The sequence below is a fragment of the Stegostoma tigrinum genome, chromosome 14 (genome assembly GCF_030684315.1).
Source record: "Stegostoma tigrinum isolate sSteTig4 chromosome 14, sSteTig4.hap1, whole genome shotgun sequence".
Classification (NCBI taxonomy): Eukaryota; Metazoa; Chordata; class Chondrichthyes; order Orectolobiformes; family Stegostomatidae; genus Stegostoma; species Stegostoma tigrinum.
Genome location: NC_081367.1, coordinates 33,751,997 through 33,769,019, shown reverse-complemented (window position 1 = coordinate 33,769,019; position 17,023 = coordinate 33,751,997). Strand labels below are relative to the sequence as shown.

At 40.0% G+C, this 17,023-nt stretch overlaps 1 protein-coding gene across 1 annotated transcript in view; it reads right to left on the bottom strand.

Annotated features, from left to right (window-relative positions):
- plch1 (phospholipase C, eta 1) overlaps nt 1-17,023 on the bottom strand; it is a 145,775-nt gene that overhangs the window by 117,574 nt on the left and 11,178 nt on the right. Inside the window, exon 2 of the mRNA XM_059651088.1 lies at nt 3,915-4,047. Coding sequence (XP_059507071.1) covers nt 3,915-3,993 — 79 coding nt within the window. The 5' untranslated portion in view covers nt 3,994-4,047. The remainder of the gene's footprint in view (nt 1-3,914; nt 4,048-17,023) is intronic.

The following is a 17,023-nucleotide window of genomic DNA, read 5'->3' as shown; positions in this document are numbered from 1 at the left end:
GCCTAATTGCTGAAATGCTAGTGTATTAACTGAAAATATACAACTGCTGATCTAAACTGGACACTTAATTTGAAATATTGTTCATTTATTCAGCAAAACTGTCATGGTATCATCAATTTAAACACAGCTCAAATGTTATATATTAGTTTTGCATTTTACATCCAAGAGGTCTCTTCTTATGCGATGTTCTAATATTGCACATACCACCCATGCTAGCAAATCAACTGATATAATTGGTATAGCAGTTTAACTCTAATAGAAGTTGCTGTTAAAAAAGCATTTTACGATTTATTTAATTATTTGTCATGTTTAAAACAGTAGAAGGAAATTTAGATGTAATGGTAGTAGGCTCCCAGCGAGGTTATTAAATCCGCCCTAAAAGACAGATTGCTAAATTTCACCAATTCTTCAATGGTATTGAGAATCACCGTTCTATGAGATCAAATACCACAGCTACCCTAAACAGATGTAGCTACATGCCTAGATGGAATAACAATCAAAAGCAAAGTAATGCAGCAAGTAACTCTATAGCACAAACATTGCAGGAAAATTGACAATTTCGATTATGCACATATGTCTTGACCTCAACATCTTTGAGGTAGCTGAAGGAGTTCTGGAAACAAACAGTTATCGATCACTGATTGAAAGGTAATTGGTAGAACATTCAATTGAGCTTTCCAAAAACTTATTGCAGAACTGGAAAAGAGTAAGTATATATTGGCATTATCTATGTTGGAGCAAGATAATTGTTTCGTATTGTTAACAACAAGGAGTGACTGTTGGGGTAGTGGAAATGTTTCTTGTCATCAACGATGAACATTTAAATCATAAAAATCAACAACATTTGCCAGAAGAATCAAATACTGAGAAGAATAAGCAGTTCAACACATTTCTGCTCATTGAAGAAACATTTACTGAAGTTGTTCAGACAGCAAAACAGACCATACCAAATTGATGTGGTAGATTTAACTTTACTGACAGGTATTGAGCAATCAGCAATCTTTTCATGCCAGAGATAATGGGAACTGCAGATGCTGGAGAATCCAAGACAACAAAGTGCGAAGCTGGATGAACACAGCAGGCCAAGCAGCATCTCAGGAGCACAAAAGCTGACGTTTCGGGCCTAGATCCTTCATCAGAGAGGGGGATGGGGAGAGGGTTCTGGAATAAATAGGGAGAGAGGGGGAGGCGGACCGAAAATGGAGAGAAAAGAAGGTAGGTGGAGAGGAGAGTATAGGTGGGGAGTAGGGAGGGGTTAGGTCAGCCCAGGGAAGACAGAAGTCTTCACACTTCACACTTTGTTATCTTCTCATGCCACACTTGAGGATGTAAAAATGTCTATTTCACTAGGAAGACATATTTAAAGGGGAAATTAAATGTCCAACCTGCTCAACAAGTTGAAGACTTTACTGAATTTCAACTCAGATATGTCAGCATAATAAGAGTGAAAATTTGCTTGATAAAGAAAATAGACACGCACGATGGAGTGTCGCAGGGAACTAAGATGTTGTTGTTCTTGCCACGCTGACTGCAATGAAGTAGACGCTGGTATTCATCACATCAAAAAATCAATGACTTTACAGTTATTTGAAAGCATACTATTCACAATGAATCTTGAATGCCAGCTGTTATTGCGCAGGTTTGTAATTGGTTTCTGCATAACGTAATGCACCTTAACTCCAATTAGAGCACAATTGTTGTCATTGCTTTTATTCATAATAAATTGGCTGCTCCCAATTTGCAAATGAATGCTGTCACAATCTTAACATCATTATACTATCAAACCACTGGGTTTACTTCTTTGGACAGAGATAAAATGATATGTACATATTAGTTCTGTTATTAAACAGGCTGACACTGAGCAACATCTGAATATGCTTCAGAACCTAATATTATTCCTTCTTGAGAGACAACCTTGCAACCATTTTTATATCCTTTGCTTCTCCTTGGATTACGAGGTACCGGTATTGTCAAGCTGAATCAGACAGCTGCAACGTAAAGCCATTGAAATATACAGCAAAGAGAATCCACTGTAATTGCTGGCTCTGATTGCTACAATTACTTTGATGCTTTACGGGAGTGCAGACTGAAATCAATCATGAACAGATATGGTCAATATGATAAAACAAATTTAGTTGCTGGAGATCTGAAACAAAAACTGAAACTGCTGGTGAAACTCAGCAGGTTTGGCAGCATCTGTGGGAAGAAAGCAGAGTTAACATTTCAGATCCAGTAACTCTACATCAGGTAGTAACAACTCTGTTTTCTTCACAAGATTGCTGCCAAACTCAAAACATCACTACTTATTTCCGAGCAGTTACCAGCTACAGAACTCAAACATAACTATCTGAATTAAGATCAAAAACAGTAAAGTTTAAGGATATTCTAATGCCATATCTTATTCAAATAAAGAATAAACTTTATTTATTGTTAAACTTTAAACCCTGATAACAAAGTGTATAATCATATAAATTCACTTTGCTCTGTTAATTTTTGGGCGTTTCTATTTTTCTTGGATTGATTGCAAAGTACCTTGATTCTGCCCATAGACACAACTGATGATGATTCTAAATAAAGAAATAGAGCCATGCAGCACCGAAACAGACCCATTTATCCAAACAGCCTATGCTAAACATAATCCCAAACTAAACTAATCCCACCTGCCTGCTCCTGGCCCACATTCTGCCTAACTTTTAGACTTTCAGTGATGTCGAATTAGTGGACATAAAGGGAGCTCGGCACACTATTAAGGGTCACATAAACAGAAATTGCTGGAAAAACTCTGCAAGTCTGGTAGCATCTGTGGAGAGAAATCAGAGTAAACATTTCGGGTCCAGTGAACATTCTTCTTCACTGGACCCAAAACATTAACTCTGATTTCTCTCCACAGATGCTGCCAGACTTGCTGAGTTTTGCCAGCAATTTCTGTTTTGTTTCTGATTTCCATCATCCACATTTCTTCTACTTTTTTTTACACAATTAAGGGTGACAGGCAGGCTCAAATCCGAAGGACCAATTGAAGGTCCTCCAGCTTGTTAGCAGTCAGCTGTCAGTAAAGGAGAGGGACTCTTGCAGTTAAAATGTAGTTGGGCCACTATTGTAGGGGGAGAATCCCTCTGCCTGCAGACAGTGGTTACCTATAAGCCTGGCTAGGATATTGCAGCTTCCTGGTCTGCCATTGAGAGACTGCCTTCAGTTACCACTAGTGTTCCCACTACACAGGGAACTTGCAGGCCCTCTGGTCCATCCTAATTCAACAACAAACATCAAGAGGCCCTTAATAAATTCATGTAATTACTTGCCATTTGTGGGCAGGTATGAGCCATCGCTTGCTTATTCTTGTCTCATCTACCCCTTTCACATGCAGACCTGGGGGAGCCTAAAACCCCACCACTAGATTTTAGCTAGATAAAGGTTATTAAGAATCACTAAAAATGATATTTCTCAATTCTTAACATTCATTATTATTCAAAGGATAAACAGGTGAAAACTTACTTTAAATAAGAATGTTGATCTACATTTTTACAATAACATTAAAAGCAAGTGACAGCCACATTCCACGAATAAAAAAGAATCTTCAGCACTGCACCACTCATGTTAATATAAGGAATACATCACCTGGTTTTTGGGGTCACACTGGTCTGGGGTCCAAAAAAACCTTGCATTAACCTTTTATCATACGTGTACATTACCTGTTCATTCCTATGTACTGCATTTGTATTGCTTATACAGAAACACACATGAATAGTGTAAAGCTGCATTCTTTCTTTGTACATGCTAAATAGCTTGTTACTTACAGTATAAAAGTATCTTCTCATTTTTATTACAAACCTGTTCTTTGGCTTGATGCATTGATTTATGACTTGTAAAAATTTATTTACTTTTTATTTAAAAGGTAAAGTGAGATAACTTACCATGGAACACACTGTTGTCTGCTAAGAAGTGTCTACAGTACTGAACACCACCTTTTCTGTTCGGCATCCAAGAAGTCATGGTAAATCAAATTACAATCAAAGTACAGGTTGCTTCTCCTCTAAAATAATATAACTGCAAAGCAAATAAAAAACAGGATACTCATAAATTAACAAACATGCTGAACCTGTTAACAAGGATAAGAAGGAGGGAAGCACTAATTAAATTCATCAGATAAAATACAATTCAATTTAAATCAAATAAGCCTCTTATTATTGTATCACGAGTTGAATAATACGAAGTTTAAGACAGACCACTTTTTAGCTGATTAATATTGTTAGTTACTATTATGGAATAACATACAATAGTATCATAAAATCTTACTGCAGCCAAGGAGGTCATTCCTCTCATTGTGCTTGTGCTACTTCGTTAGAACAGTAACCAATTACTTGTTAGTACAACAATGTTTTAAATACGTTTTAAAAGTAAAAAAAACCGATGTGGCAAAAAACTTTTTCATGCAATGAGCAGTTAGGATCTGGAATGCAATGCCTGAGAGACCTCAGTAGAGGCAGGTTCAATCAAGGCATTCAAAAGGCACAGGCTGCAGAGTTGCAGATACAATGCCATTACATGAAATGCTTATTTGGCGAGCTCATGCCAACTTGATGGCTGAATGGCATCCTCCTGAGCTGTAATTTGTCATCTGAAATTCTGTGGTACTATTATCAACAATCCTGTTAATGGTCTAATAATTAGATTGAAATACAAAACAATTTTTATCAGGTGTTAATTAAATGTTAATATTGATGTATGGTAATTGTATCACATTGCTTGTCACAACTTTTGATCAGGCACTTCTCGCTTGGTTTTTAACTAATGTTACCATAAAAATTATAGTGAAATCTTCCTTGCTTATTTACTAAAAAAGTAACAGATAATAATCAGTGAACAAATACAAAGCCATGGATTCAGAAGACATTCAAGCCTGTCCTTGTGATTTATGACATAACTGGAACCATGTGATTATAGTATATATCGTTATTCACCTCCAAAAATCTGACAGTTTACATAATCTTAGCCCTGGAACATTGGGAATCAGTCTTCATAACTTCATTTTAAAGGTAATTTAAGGGAAAGAACTAATTTTGTGAAAGATTTATTCATTAGTTTGTGCATATTTTAAATGTAAAAGTCTGTAACTTAAATGCTGATCGAAACTATGCTCTTTGTGACTTTTCCACCTGTTTACACATTAGTTTTGTTTATAGTGAGACACAGCGTCATTTATTGAAATCCAAATGACAGACTGCATGTTTGTCTTCATAACTGGACTGGCCATGGATGGCATAAGGTTTCATCAAGTTAGTTATTTTTTCCCCTCTGCCCATTACACTTCTATTCCATTCTCACTGTCTGGTCTTCATCCAGCTGGGACTCACTTAGGCAATTTTGAGGTGTAAAGGTTGCGCCTTTTTTGTGTGGTTTTTTAAAACTCTGGTCTGAAATGTGAAAGACCTGTTTTAAGAACCAGTATTTGAAAGGCTGTATGTTTTGAAAACCAGTAAACTGACACCAATGCCAAACATCATGTTAACAACTGAACAAGCACTAATTGATGTTTCAGTTGCAGTCGATTTGGAACTGAGGGGTGTACAGACAACTGGCGAAAAGAAGCTGCCTAGTCTATTGGTTGTAAGATCACAAGACATAAGCTATTTGGACAATACAGTCTGCTCTATGATTCGATCATGGCTGATATGTTTCTCAACCACATTTTCCTGCCTTCTCATCGAAAGCCTTGATCCCTTTATCAATGAAGACCTATGTCTTAAATACACTGAATGACTTGATCTCCACAGCCCTCTGCAGCAATCAGTTCCACAGATTAACCACCCTCTGACTGAAGAAATTCCTCCTTATTTCCATTCTAAAAAGTCGTCTCCTCACTCTGAGGCTGTGCCCTCGGGTCCTACGCTCTCCTACTATCAGAAACACCTTCTCCATGTCCACCATATCCAGGCCTGTCATTATTCTGTAAATTTCAATTAGATACCTCCTCATCTTCCTAAATTCCATTCAGTACAGATCGAGAGTCCTCAGCCGCTCCTCATATGATAAGTTCCTTCATCCCCAGGATCATTCTTGCAAGCATTTGTTGATGGCAGAGACATGTTTCCTGCCAGCAACTGTGTGTTTGGTTTGCAGTTAACTGAACAGGTTGGAGCTGGGAACAAGTTACGGAGAGAGAATATTCAGTTCATACCAGTTCAGGAATGGTGTCTCTGTTCTCTACAGTCAAAACTCAGTGTAAACTTGACGAAAACCAATTTATATTTCCCTCAATAGTTGTTGTAAGCTGTGACTTTTAATTGTTAAGGCAGAGACTTCTTAAAAGTGAGCCAGCCACTTTATGTCTCTCAGCAATCAGTGGAAGGACCAGAGAAAGATGCCTGAAGCAACTTGCTAGCCAGCAGGACAGTTATAAACATCATCTCAACAACAGAATGTGGAAACAAAGGTTACTGAACTGTCTTTCAAGTTCCCACCCGCCCCATCCAATAACCTATTTTTTCTGACTCTGTGTGTGTGTGTGTGTCTGTATGCGTGTAAGGAAGAACTTATAAAGAGATTAGCATTTTAATTAATAGCATTATATGCGACAGTTTATAACAGTTTACCTGCAGCTAGAGTCTAATTACTCTCACGAATAATAACTCGTGCTAAGCCAAGCAACTTGGTTTGTGCTTTCTTTAGAAAATTGGGAATAGCGGGACTCAATTTCTAGCTGCTACTCCAGTGAGTTGTAACATGAAGGTGTCAATATTTAGTCACATCGTACAGGCACCCTCTCCATTAGAATTTTCTTGAGTATGTTTTCAGTTAGTCTAGAAGGATTTGTATTGTTATTAAATTCAGCATCTGCCATCATCAAATGAGGTAAAGCAAACTTTTTTAACTGGCACCTTATGAACCAGAAAAATCTGTAGTTAATTTATTTTATTGAAGTTTACTATATTATTTTGTCAAATTATTATAAATTTAAAAAATACTCCTTCAATGTAAATATATTTGTTTTTCAATTGAATGGCCACATGAAACATCAACAGTTAATTAAATTTTGAGTCAACTTCTCCTCAAAATACAGCGATCTACCCAGATGTCCAAAAAGTCAGTTGAGGGTGCAAGTGAGAAAGTTCTCTGCTAGTTTCACTTAAAAGCAAAGTTGCATTATTATTCAAGTGATTTATGCTGTAAATAAAGCATAATGGTGATGTGTATACCTGCTGTATAATGTTTCTACTACGTAATGTGCGTTTTTACATTGATCAGACGTACCTCTTGATTATCCAGAATATTTGATCAACCAGCACACCCTGGTCCGACAGGTGCCGGTTAATAAAAACTTTACTGTACTTTAATTTCTCAGATAATCAACATTTCGATACGGGGGAAGCTGACAGCAAATTCCGAGTTTTGATTTAGCTTCTACTGTTATATAACATCACAGATAAAACACAAGACTTTTTAAAACACTTGAAGAGGAAGTATCCCGCAACAATATCATTAGCATGATAATTAATCAATACAGAAATAACTCTCTTTGCAAACAATCAAAACATGAATTTCTCAAGAGAGATGTTAAATTATTATCAATGTTAATGCATTCATGTATAGATTGACAACAGATTTATTTGAAAAAAAATTGTTTACTGTGAAAGCAGAAGTACAATCATAAGAAAATTAACATCAGGTTAACTTAGATAAATAATCCATCTTAACAAAAATTAAACATATTTTTAAATTTCCCAAATAGGTTATTATCAATTTCAGTGTTAAACTTTGCCATACACACCACAAAATCATTGGTACAATGCTGTTTTGCAGAGTTTACTGATCTCAGCTGGATAGCAAAGCTTGCATTACAGTTAGTTTCATTGCCTGAGGGGAGAATCGGGTACTGTTTATTTGTGTTTTCCAGCAGAACTCACTGGAAAGTAGTTAGTAACAATGCATCCTGCTGGAAAACATACATATGGTTAATTGTTGGTGGCAGAATCGTGTGGGATTTAATACTTCCCAATTTTGAGTTGCCTACTGCTACCCATTTCCAGGTTTTCTGTTGAGAACTGGCACTTTGTAGAGATCCTTAAGAATAATTCATAGCCATGGAACTTTGTTGGAGACTAAATCTGCACCTTTAAAGAGAACTGGCTGTCAATTTCAGATGTGTAATTTTTTGGAGATGTTGAGGCCAAATCCTTCGCTGCTGGAAACATGAGCCACTTTGACCACTTCTGTGCATTATCTAGGGGGTTATCTCAGATGTCAACTGATAAAAACTGGAGGAAAATTGATGCTGAAATAATATCTGTAGGTGACTCTCTATCTCTGTAGAAGAGCCAGTATCTGGTCAGCACATCATCCTTCATTTACACGTAGAGTCTTTGGCACTGTTCCAGCTCCCTCAGAGCCATCTCATAGAGTGAACAGGGTGGCTGACATTCCTGTTCTTATCTGTTCAGCTAAGGTCTGTTAATCTGGTCCAATGAGGTAACTCACATTTCTTGAGGTCCATCTGCTGACCTTGTTACAATCACGACAGTCTAACTGACCCCCATCTCAGCCAAACCAAAAAAACACAAATTGAATTATATAGAGAAAATTGCTTAATAAGAAGTTAATATAGTACTTGCGTACAATCTGTAATCCAAAAATCTGCACCTGCAGTAACGGGGTACATGGTGCTAGAACAGTTGGTGGTAGATTTTGTGCTGTTTTCTGAAATGCTACATTTGATCTTTTCTCAGGTATTTATTGCTTGATATATCAGTATAATTTCTACATTACGTTTTGAGCCACACTAGTATCTGCCGTGCACACGGTGGGTGGTGTTCCCACGGGTGATGGTAGCATCCATGTCAAAGATCTGACATGTCTTGCAGAGGTTGCCATGACAGGGCTATAAAGTGTTGTGGTCAATGATTACCTGAAGGCTGGGTAGTTTGCTGCAAACAATGGTCTGTTTAATGTTTGGTAGTTGTTTGAAGGTGAGAAGAGAGGCTTGGGAAGATCTTGGTGAGATGCTTTTCACCATTGATAATGTGTCGAAGGCTGCAAAGAACAAGGTGTGGTTTCTCTGCTCCCGGAAAGTACTGGATGATGAAGGGTACCCTACTGGAAGTGTTCTGGTCTGTCTTCTGAGGAGGTCATTACAGTTTGTCGCTGTGGCACATCAGAACTGGCGATTGACGAGTTGAGCATCGTATTCTGTTCCTATGAGGGTGTTGTTCAACACCGTCAGGTGTCTGTCTCATTCCTCCTCATGAGAACAGATCCTGTGCATGTCTAGGGCTTGTCTCCTGTATTCATTTATGGGATGAAGGTGTCACTGGCTAGGCAGCATTTGTTATCCATCCCTAATATTGCCCAGAAGGTAGTTAAGAGTCAATCACATTGCTGTGGGTCTGGAATCACATATAGGTCAGATAAAGGTAAGAATGCCTGTCTGGCGGGGATGACTATTTAACATGTTCACGGTGGAAGCTAGAGAAATGCAGCATTGTGAGGTTATCCATGGGCTTGTGGCAGAGTGAGGTACAGAGGTGTCCGTCCTTGATGGAGATGTGTGTGTCCAAGAATGAGGCTGATTCCAAAGAGTAGTCCATGGTAAGCCTGATGGTGGAATGAAACTTGTTGAAATCGCTATGTAGTTATTTCAGTGATTCCTCGCCATGAATCCAAAGGAAGAAGATGTCTCTATCTCATACACTGCAGGGAAGGATGCCCTGAGCCATGGTATATTGGTGAAACCATGCAGACACTATGACAACGGGTGAATGGACGCCGTGCAACAACCGCCAGACAGGGATGTTCCGTCCCAGAGGGGGAACATTTCAGCGGTCAAGGATATTCGCCCTTTGATCTTCGGGTAAATGTCCTCCAAGGCAGACGTCAAGATACACAACAAATGCAAAGTCCGGAGCAGAGGCCGATAGACAAATTCAGTAGTCACAAGGATGGCCTCAACCGGGATCTTGGGTTCACCCTGTGACCCTACCACATTATAGACATAGACGCACACACAAGCACAGGCACACACAAGTGAATCTATGGTGTGAATTTGTATTTGCATGTACATTCTATTTTGTCCTCTGATGCTGCTTGGCCTGCTGTTTCATCCAGCTCTACACCTTGTTATCTCAGATTCTCCAGCATCTGCAGTTCCTACTGAAACAATTTGTAGACACAGTCAGTGTTTATAAATTTCTACTTTAGCAATAAATCCAGTCTGACTCCAAAGCAAAACATAAACAGATTCTAAATTGGGCCTCACGCCTAACATGCATTATCTGACCTACAATGTTAGCTCTTCTTTACATTGATAAAATCTTTAATTATCTCAGGGCAGTGACTTCAAAGGAATTTGGGGATTTACATATACACATTAATCAATTAAAACCTTCCAACTAATTAAATATTCAAGTGCATCTTAGGTTTGTTTAATACATCCTCATAAGTGGTGTGACTCTTTGATCTTTTACTTATAAATTCTGTGTCTGATACCACCTCACCCATTAACACCTAAAGAAGGAGTAAGACGCTGTATCAGAGATAATGGGAACTGCAGATGCTGGAGATTCCAAGATAATAAAATGTGAGGCTGGATGAACACAGCAGGCCAAGCAGCATCTCAGGAGCACAAAAGCTGACGTTTCGGGCCTAGACCCTTCATCAGAGAGGGGGATGGGGGGAGGGAACTGGAATAAATAGGGAGAGAGGGGGAGGCGGACCGAAGATGGAGAGCAAAGAAGATAGGTGGAGAGGGTGTAGGTGGGGAGGTAGGGAGGGGATAGGTCAGTCCAGGGAAGACGGACAGGTCAAGGAGGTGGGATGAGGTTAGTAGGTAGCTGGGGGTGCGGCTGGGGGTGGGAGGAAGGGATGGGTGAGAGGAAGAACCGGTTAGGGAGGCAGAGACAGGTTGGACTGGTTTTGGGATGCAGTGGGTGGGGGGGAAGAGCTGGGCTGGTTGTGTGGTGCAGTGGGGGGAGGGGATGAACTGGGCTGGTTTAGGGATGCAGTGGGGGAAGGGGAGATTTTGAAACTGGTGAAGTCCACATTGATACCATATGGCTGCAGGGTTCCCAGGCGGAATATGAGTTGCTGTTCCTGCAACCTTCGGGTGGCATCATTGTGGCAGTGCAGGAGGCCCATGATGGACCCCATCCCAGGCCCCAAGATGACATTCCACATTAAGCAGAGGTTCACCTGCACATCTGCCAATGTGGTATACTGCATCCACTGTACCCGGTGCGGCTTTCTCTACATTGGGGAAACCAAGCGGAGGCTTGGGGACCGCTTTGCAGAACACCTCCGCTCAGTTCGCAACAAACAACTGCACCTCCCAGTCGCAAACCATTTCCACTCCCCCTCCCATTCTCTTGATGACATGTCCATCATGGGCCTCCTGCACTGCCACAATGATGCCACCCGAAGGTTGCAGGAACAGCAACTCATATTCCGCCTGGGAACCCTGCAGCCATATGGTATCAATGTGGACTTCACCAGTTTCAAAATCTCCCCTTCCCCCACTGCATCCCTAAACCAGCCCAGTTCATCCCCTCCCCCCACTGCACCACACAACCAGCCCAGCTCTTCCCCCCCACCCACTGCATCCCAAAACCAGTCCAACCTGTCTCTGCCTCCCTAACCGGTTCTTCCTCTCACCCATCCCTTCCTCCCACCCCTAGCCGCACCCCCAGCTACCTACTAACCTCATCCCACCTCCTTGACCTGTCCGTCTTCCCTGGACTGACCTATCCCCTCCCTACCTCCCCACCTACACCCTCTCCACCTATCTTCTTTGCTCTCCATCTTCGGTCCGCCTCCCCCTCTCTCCCTATTTATTCCAGTTCCCTCCCCCCATCCCCCTCTCTGATGAAGGGTCTAGGCCCGAAACGTCAGCTTTTGTGCTCCTGAGATGCTGCTTGGCCTGCTGTGTTCATCCAGCCTCACATTTTATTATCTAGTAAGACGCTGTAGGCTGTTTCAGAGATAATAGGAACTGCAGATGCTGGAGAATCTAAGATAATGAGGTGTGGAGCTGGATGAACACAGCAGGCCAAGCAGCAGCTTTCCTGCTCCTCTGATGCTGCTTGGCCTGCTGTGTTCATCCAGCTCCACACCTTGTTATCTTAGACTCTGAAAGCTTGTGTTTTCAAATAAACCTTTTGGACTATAACCTGGTGTCGTGTGATTTCCGACCTTGTCCATCCTAGTCCGACATCAGCATCTCCACAGCATGGCTACCATCGACACCACCAATAGCCAGCTCAAGGTGGAGAGAATCTCCAAGAAGATCGTGCAAATCAACATAGACATTAAGTTTCTACAGAAATGCAAGAAAGCACAAAATATCCTGAAAGGACTACAGATCACAAACCCACTGAAGTCGACCTATAACACTGATTACGCTGAGAGACTTTGCCAATGCACTCGCGCAAACTCCAGAATCATCTTATACACAAACTCTACAGCAAGCGCCTTAACCTTAACTTCAGGATACACAACAACCGAGTCGCCGAAAAGAGGCTGATATCCAAGTTCGGTGCCCACGAGGACAGCCTCAACCAGAATCTTGGGTTCATGTCGCACTACAGGTGACCCCCCTCTCTCTCATAGACACACACACATGAATCTATGGTGTGAATTTGTATTTGTGGATACATTCTATATTGTTCAAAAAACACACAATTTATCGACAGTCAGCCAATATGGCATTTTAAAAATTCCACTTTAGCAATAAAACTGTCTGACTCCAAACCAAAACATAAACAGATTTCATTGTCTGATCTAAAATGTCACCTCTTCTTTACACTGATAAAACCTTTAATTTTCTCAGGACAGTGACTTCAAAGGAATTCAGGGGTTTACATACATACATTAATCAATTAAAACCTTCTGATTAAAGATTTAAAGGCAACCTAGGTTTGTCTAGTGCATTCTCATAAGCGATCTTTTACCTATAAATTCTGTGTCTGGTACTACCTCTCTCACTAACACCTGAAGAAGGAATAAGACTCTGAAAGCTTGTGTTTTCAAATAAACCTTTTGGAGTATAACCTGCTGTTGGGTGATTTCTGATCTTGTCCACCCCAGTTCAACACTGGCGCCTCCACATCATTTTACACATCATGTTAAATGTCTTTATTACTCTAGAGAACATATCTTGACAATGTGAAAAAAAAATGCATGGCTTTCTTAGATTCAAGCAAATTCTGCAAAAGAGTTGATCGCTACTACACAATATAAGAGCAATTAGCAGGCAGAAGCATTGATATTTTATAACAGATGTACAATGGGTTAGATGAATATCACACCAGCAGTAAAGAAACTTGCACATCATGCAATTGCTTCAAGGACTCAGAAGTTCAGCGACACTTTATGCCAAAATCACTCTTCTACCTCTCTCTCCAGTGAGTAGATTCACAAACTCCATATCCAGTTGCAGTTGGCATGACAACCACCACACATGCCACCCTGTTGGCCTCTGAGATTTTTCACAAAAATGAATGATGTGGGAACGATTAAGACAGGACAAGTTTTCTGGTGTCTTATATTAGGCTATTTTGACTTATATTGTGATTAAACTTAATAAAATCAAATATCACTACTTCATTAAGACAGAGATAATGGGAACTGCAGATGCTGGAGAATTCCAAGATAATAAAATGTGAGGCTGGATGAACACATGCCTGCTGTGTTCATCCAGCCTCACATTTCATTAAGACAGAGGTGTTTGTAGTTAATGAGGGTGTTGTGATATTGAATCTTTTTAGTTCTTGAGATACATTATCTCATTTATAGCTTGAAAAATATTCACTTGGAATTGAGATTTTACAAACATTTGTAAAAAAACATAAAGCACTGGCCATGTTTCTAGTTTATCACGACTAATTGAGCTAATTACATTGGATTTCACAAATACCTGCTGGATTTTGTGAATTGTACATAGTCAGTAATTATTCTGCAAAAGCAACTAAACACTTTGATTATAATTCATGGGCTGCTGGGATTGCCGAGGATTTTCTTACTTATGCAATAAAAAATGAACAACTGAATACAAAGGAAATGGTGAAACTTTTTATTCTATAATTTTTACTATGCAATGCAATAGAATTAATATTATTTCAGAAATGGACATGAAAGAAAATTGACTAAATTTAGGCATCAAAAATGTTATTTAGGTCAGCATTTTCACAAGTGTTATGGTATGAATTTCTTTTGCAGTAGGTAGAATTTACTTCGTTCTTGTCTTCTCGACACTACCTTAGTGTAGGCTGAAAAGAAAATGTTAGTGTGAAGTACAAAGCAGCTGTAAACCGTGGGTTTGGGTTTCTGATGACCAGATGGAAGCCAATGACATCAATTTAACTCACAAACCTTAACAGCCATTGGAAGGAAGCTTTCTTACCATCTGTTATTTGAACTGGATTCAAACTCAACTCCCAGAGGTGAAAGGACACAGGTTCCAAACAATGTTCTAATGCTCAATGCCAATCTCCAGGGATGTGAATTTTTTGTTAATTCTGCACCTGGTCCTTATTCTAAATGACAGACAATACAATGTGCATAAAAAATCTCTGATGCTCAGGAATATCTCAGAAGAAAACAAAAAGCTACCTCACATTACAAATTACTTAAATCAGATCGTAGAAAGAACTTTGAACTATTTCCTACCATAAGCTCTTCTATTTCACAGCCCAAACTCAAATCTCAAGCATATTCCTGTCATTAACCCGTTCTGCAATTGTTTAACTCATTAGCACATGTCTCTCATAAACCTAGATTGAAAGTTATGTAACTTGGATAATTAAAATATTACATTCACATTAACTGTAGATTGAATTGGATAACTTGTAACTTGAATTGAATCCAGATACAAATTTAGACACTAATGCATCGGGTAACTGCCCATGTTCACTTTTCACATAGGCTTCAAATTCTGCAAGACTTCATTAACACTGATAACGCTACATCAACAACATTGAATGGTGCTGGCAAAAAAATTAGAAGTAATTACTTTATTTTTCATATAACTACTTACTGCTCTTGAAATAAAAAGCAACTGCCTTACTTGAAATTGTAAATAAAATAGAACATTGCCAGCAAGTCAATCCACAGGCAACAATAACTATTCATCAGAATGAAATATCACTTCTGATGATTAAACAAAAGCACAGAGATTATAGGAAGGATGTGGAAGCTTTAGAGTGGGTGCAGAGGAGATTTTCCAGAATGCTGCCTGGATCAGAGAGCAGGTCTTATGAGGAAAGGTTGGGTGAGCTAGGGCTTTTTCATTGGAGTGAAAAAGGATGAGAGATGACTTGATAGAGGTATACAAAATCATGAGAGGCATGGATAGAGTGGATAGTCAGAGACTTTTTCCCCAGACCAGAATTGACTATTATGAGGGGGCATAATTTTAAGGTGATTGGTGGAAGGTATAGCGGAGATGTCAGAGGTAGGTTCTTTACACAGAGAGTGGTGGGTGTGTGGAATGCTTTGCCGGCAGTGGTAGTGGAGTCAAATACTTTACAGACTTTAAGCAACTGTTGGATAGGCACACGGAGAATAGTAGAATGTTGGGTATGCAGGTGGTTTGATTGTAGTAGGGCAACAGTTCAGCACAACATGTCTGCTCTACCATTCAGTTCATGGCTGATCTGATAAACCTCAACTCAATTTTCCTGCCTTTTTCCTATCACCTTTGATTCCCTTATTGATTAAAAATCTGTCTATCTCAGCCTTGGAAAATTTTAATGATCCAACAACAATATCCCTCTAAGGCAAAAACATTCCTCCTTATCTCTTTCTTAAATGACGTTATTCAGAAATTGTGCCCTCTGCTCCTAGGCTCTCCCATAAGGGGAAACAAATATTCCACATCTATCCTGTCAAGATCCTTCAGCATTTTGAATGTTCCAATTAGGTTGCTCCTCATTCTTCCATATTTCAATGAGTACTGGCCCAATCTATTCAACCTCTCCTCCATACCTGGTATCAGCCTAGTGAACCTTTGCTGGACTGCCTCAACGTCAATATATCTTTCCTTAGGTAAGGGGCCCAGAATTGTTGACAGCATTCCAGCTGTGGTGTGACTCGGGCCTTGCGGTGTTTCAGCAAATTTCCCTGCTTTTATACACTATTGTCTTTGAAGCAAAGGCCAACATTTCACTAGAAACAGAAAATACTGAAGAAATTCAGCAGGTTTCACAGCATCTGTAGAGAAAGAAGCAGAATTTTTCCGGGGAGGTGATGACCTAATGGTATTATCACTATTTGTAATCTAGGGTAATGTTCTACAAGCTCAGATTTGAATTCCACCACAATAACGTTAACCTGCTCACTGACACACAGTTTTGTTCCACCAGGGCCACTCAGTTCCTGACCTCATTACAGCTTTGGTTCAAACTTGGACAAAAGACCTGAATTCCAGAGATAAGGTGAGAGATTGATCTTGACATCAAGGCCACATTTGACTGGATGTGGCAGCAAAGAGCCCTAGTAATGCTCTCCACTAGTTTGAATCATACCTGCACATAGGAAGATGGTTGCGGTTGTTGGAAATCAGTCAATCACAAAAGTGTGGAGCTGGATGAACACAGCAGACAAGCAGCATCTCAGGAGCATAAAAGCTGACGTTTCGGGCCTAGACCCTTCATCAGAGAGGCCCCCCCCCCCCCCCCCCCCCCCGATGAAGGGTCTATGCCCGAAACGTCAGCTTTTGTGCTCCTGAGATGCTGCTTGGCCTGCTGTGTTCATCCAGCTCCACACTTTGTTGTCTTGGATTCTCCAGCATCTGCAGTTCTCATTATCTCTGATACAACAACATCCACAATATCCAGCATGGGCTGAAAAGTGGCAAGCAGCATTAAACACCATACAAAGGCCAGGTGATAACCATTGCCAATAAGAACAATCTATTCATCTTCTTTGACATTCAGTGGCGCTACCATCCCACTATCAACATCCTGGAGGTTATCACTGATCAGACCGAACTGGACTTGCCATTTAAATACATAAGTAAGAACAGGTCAGAGGCTGGGAT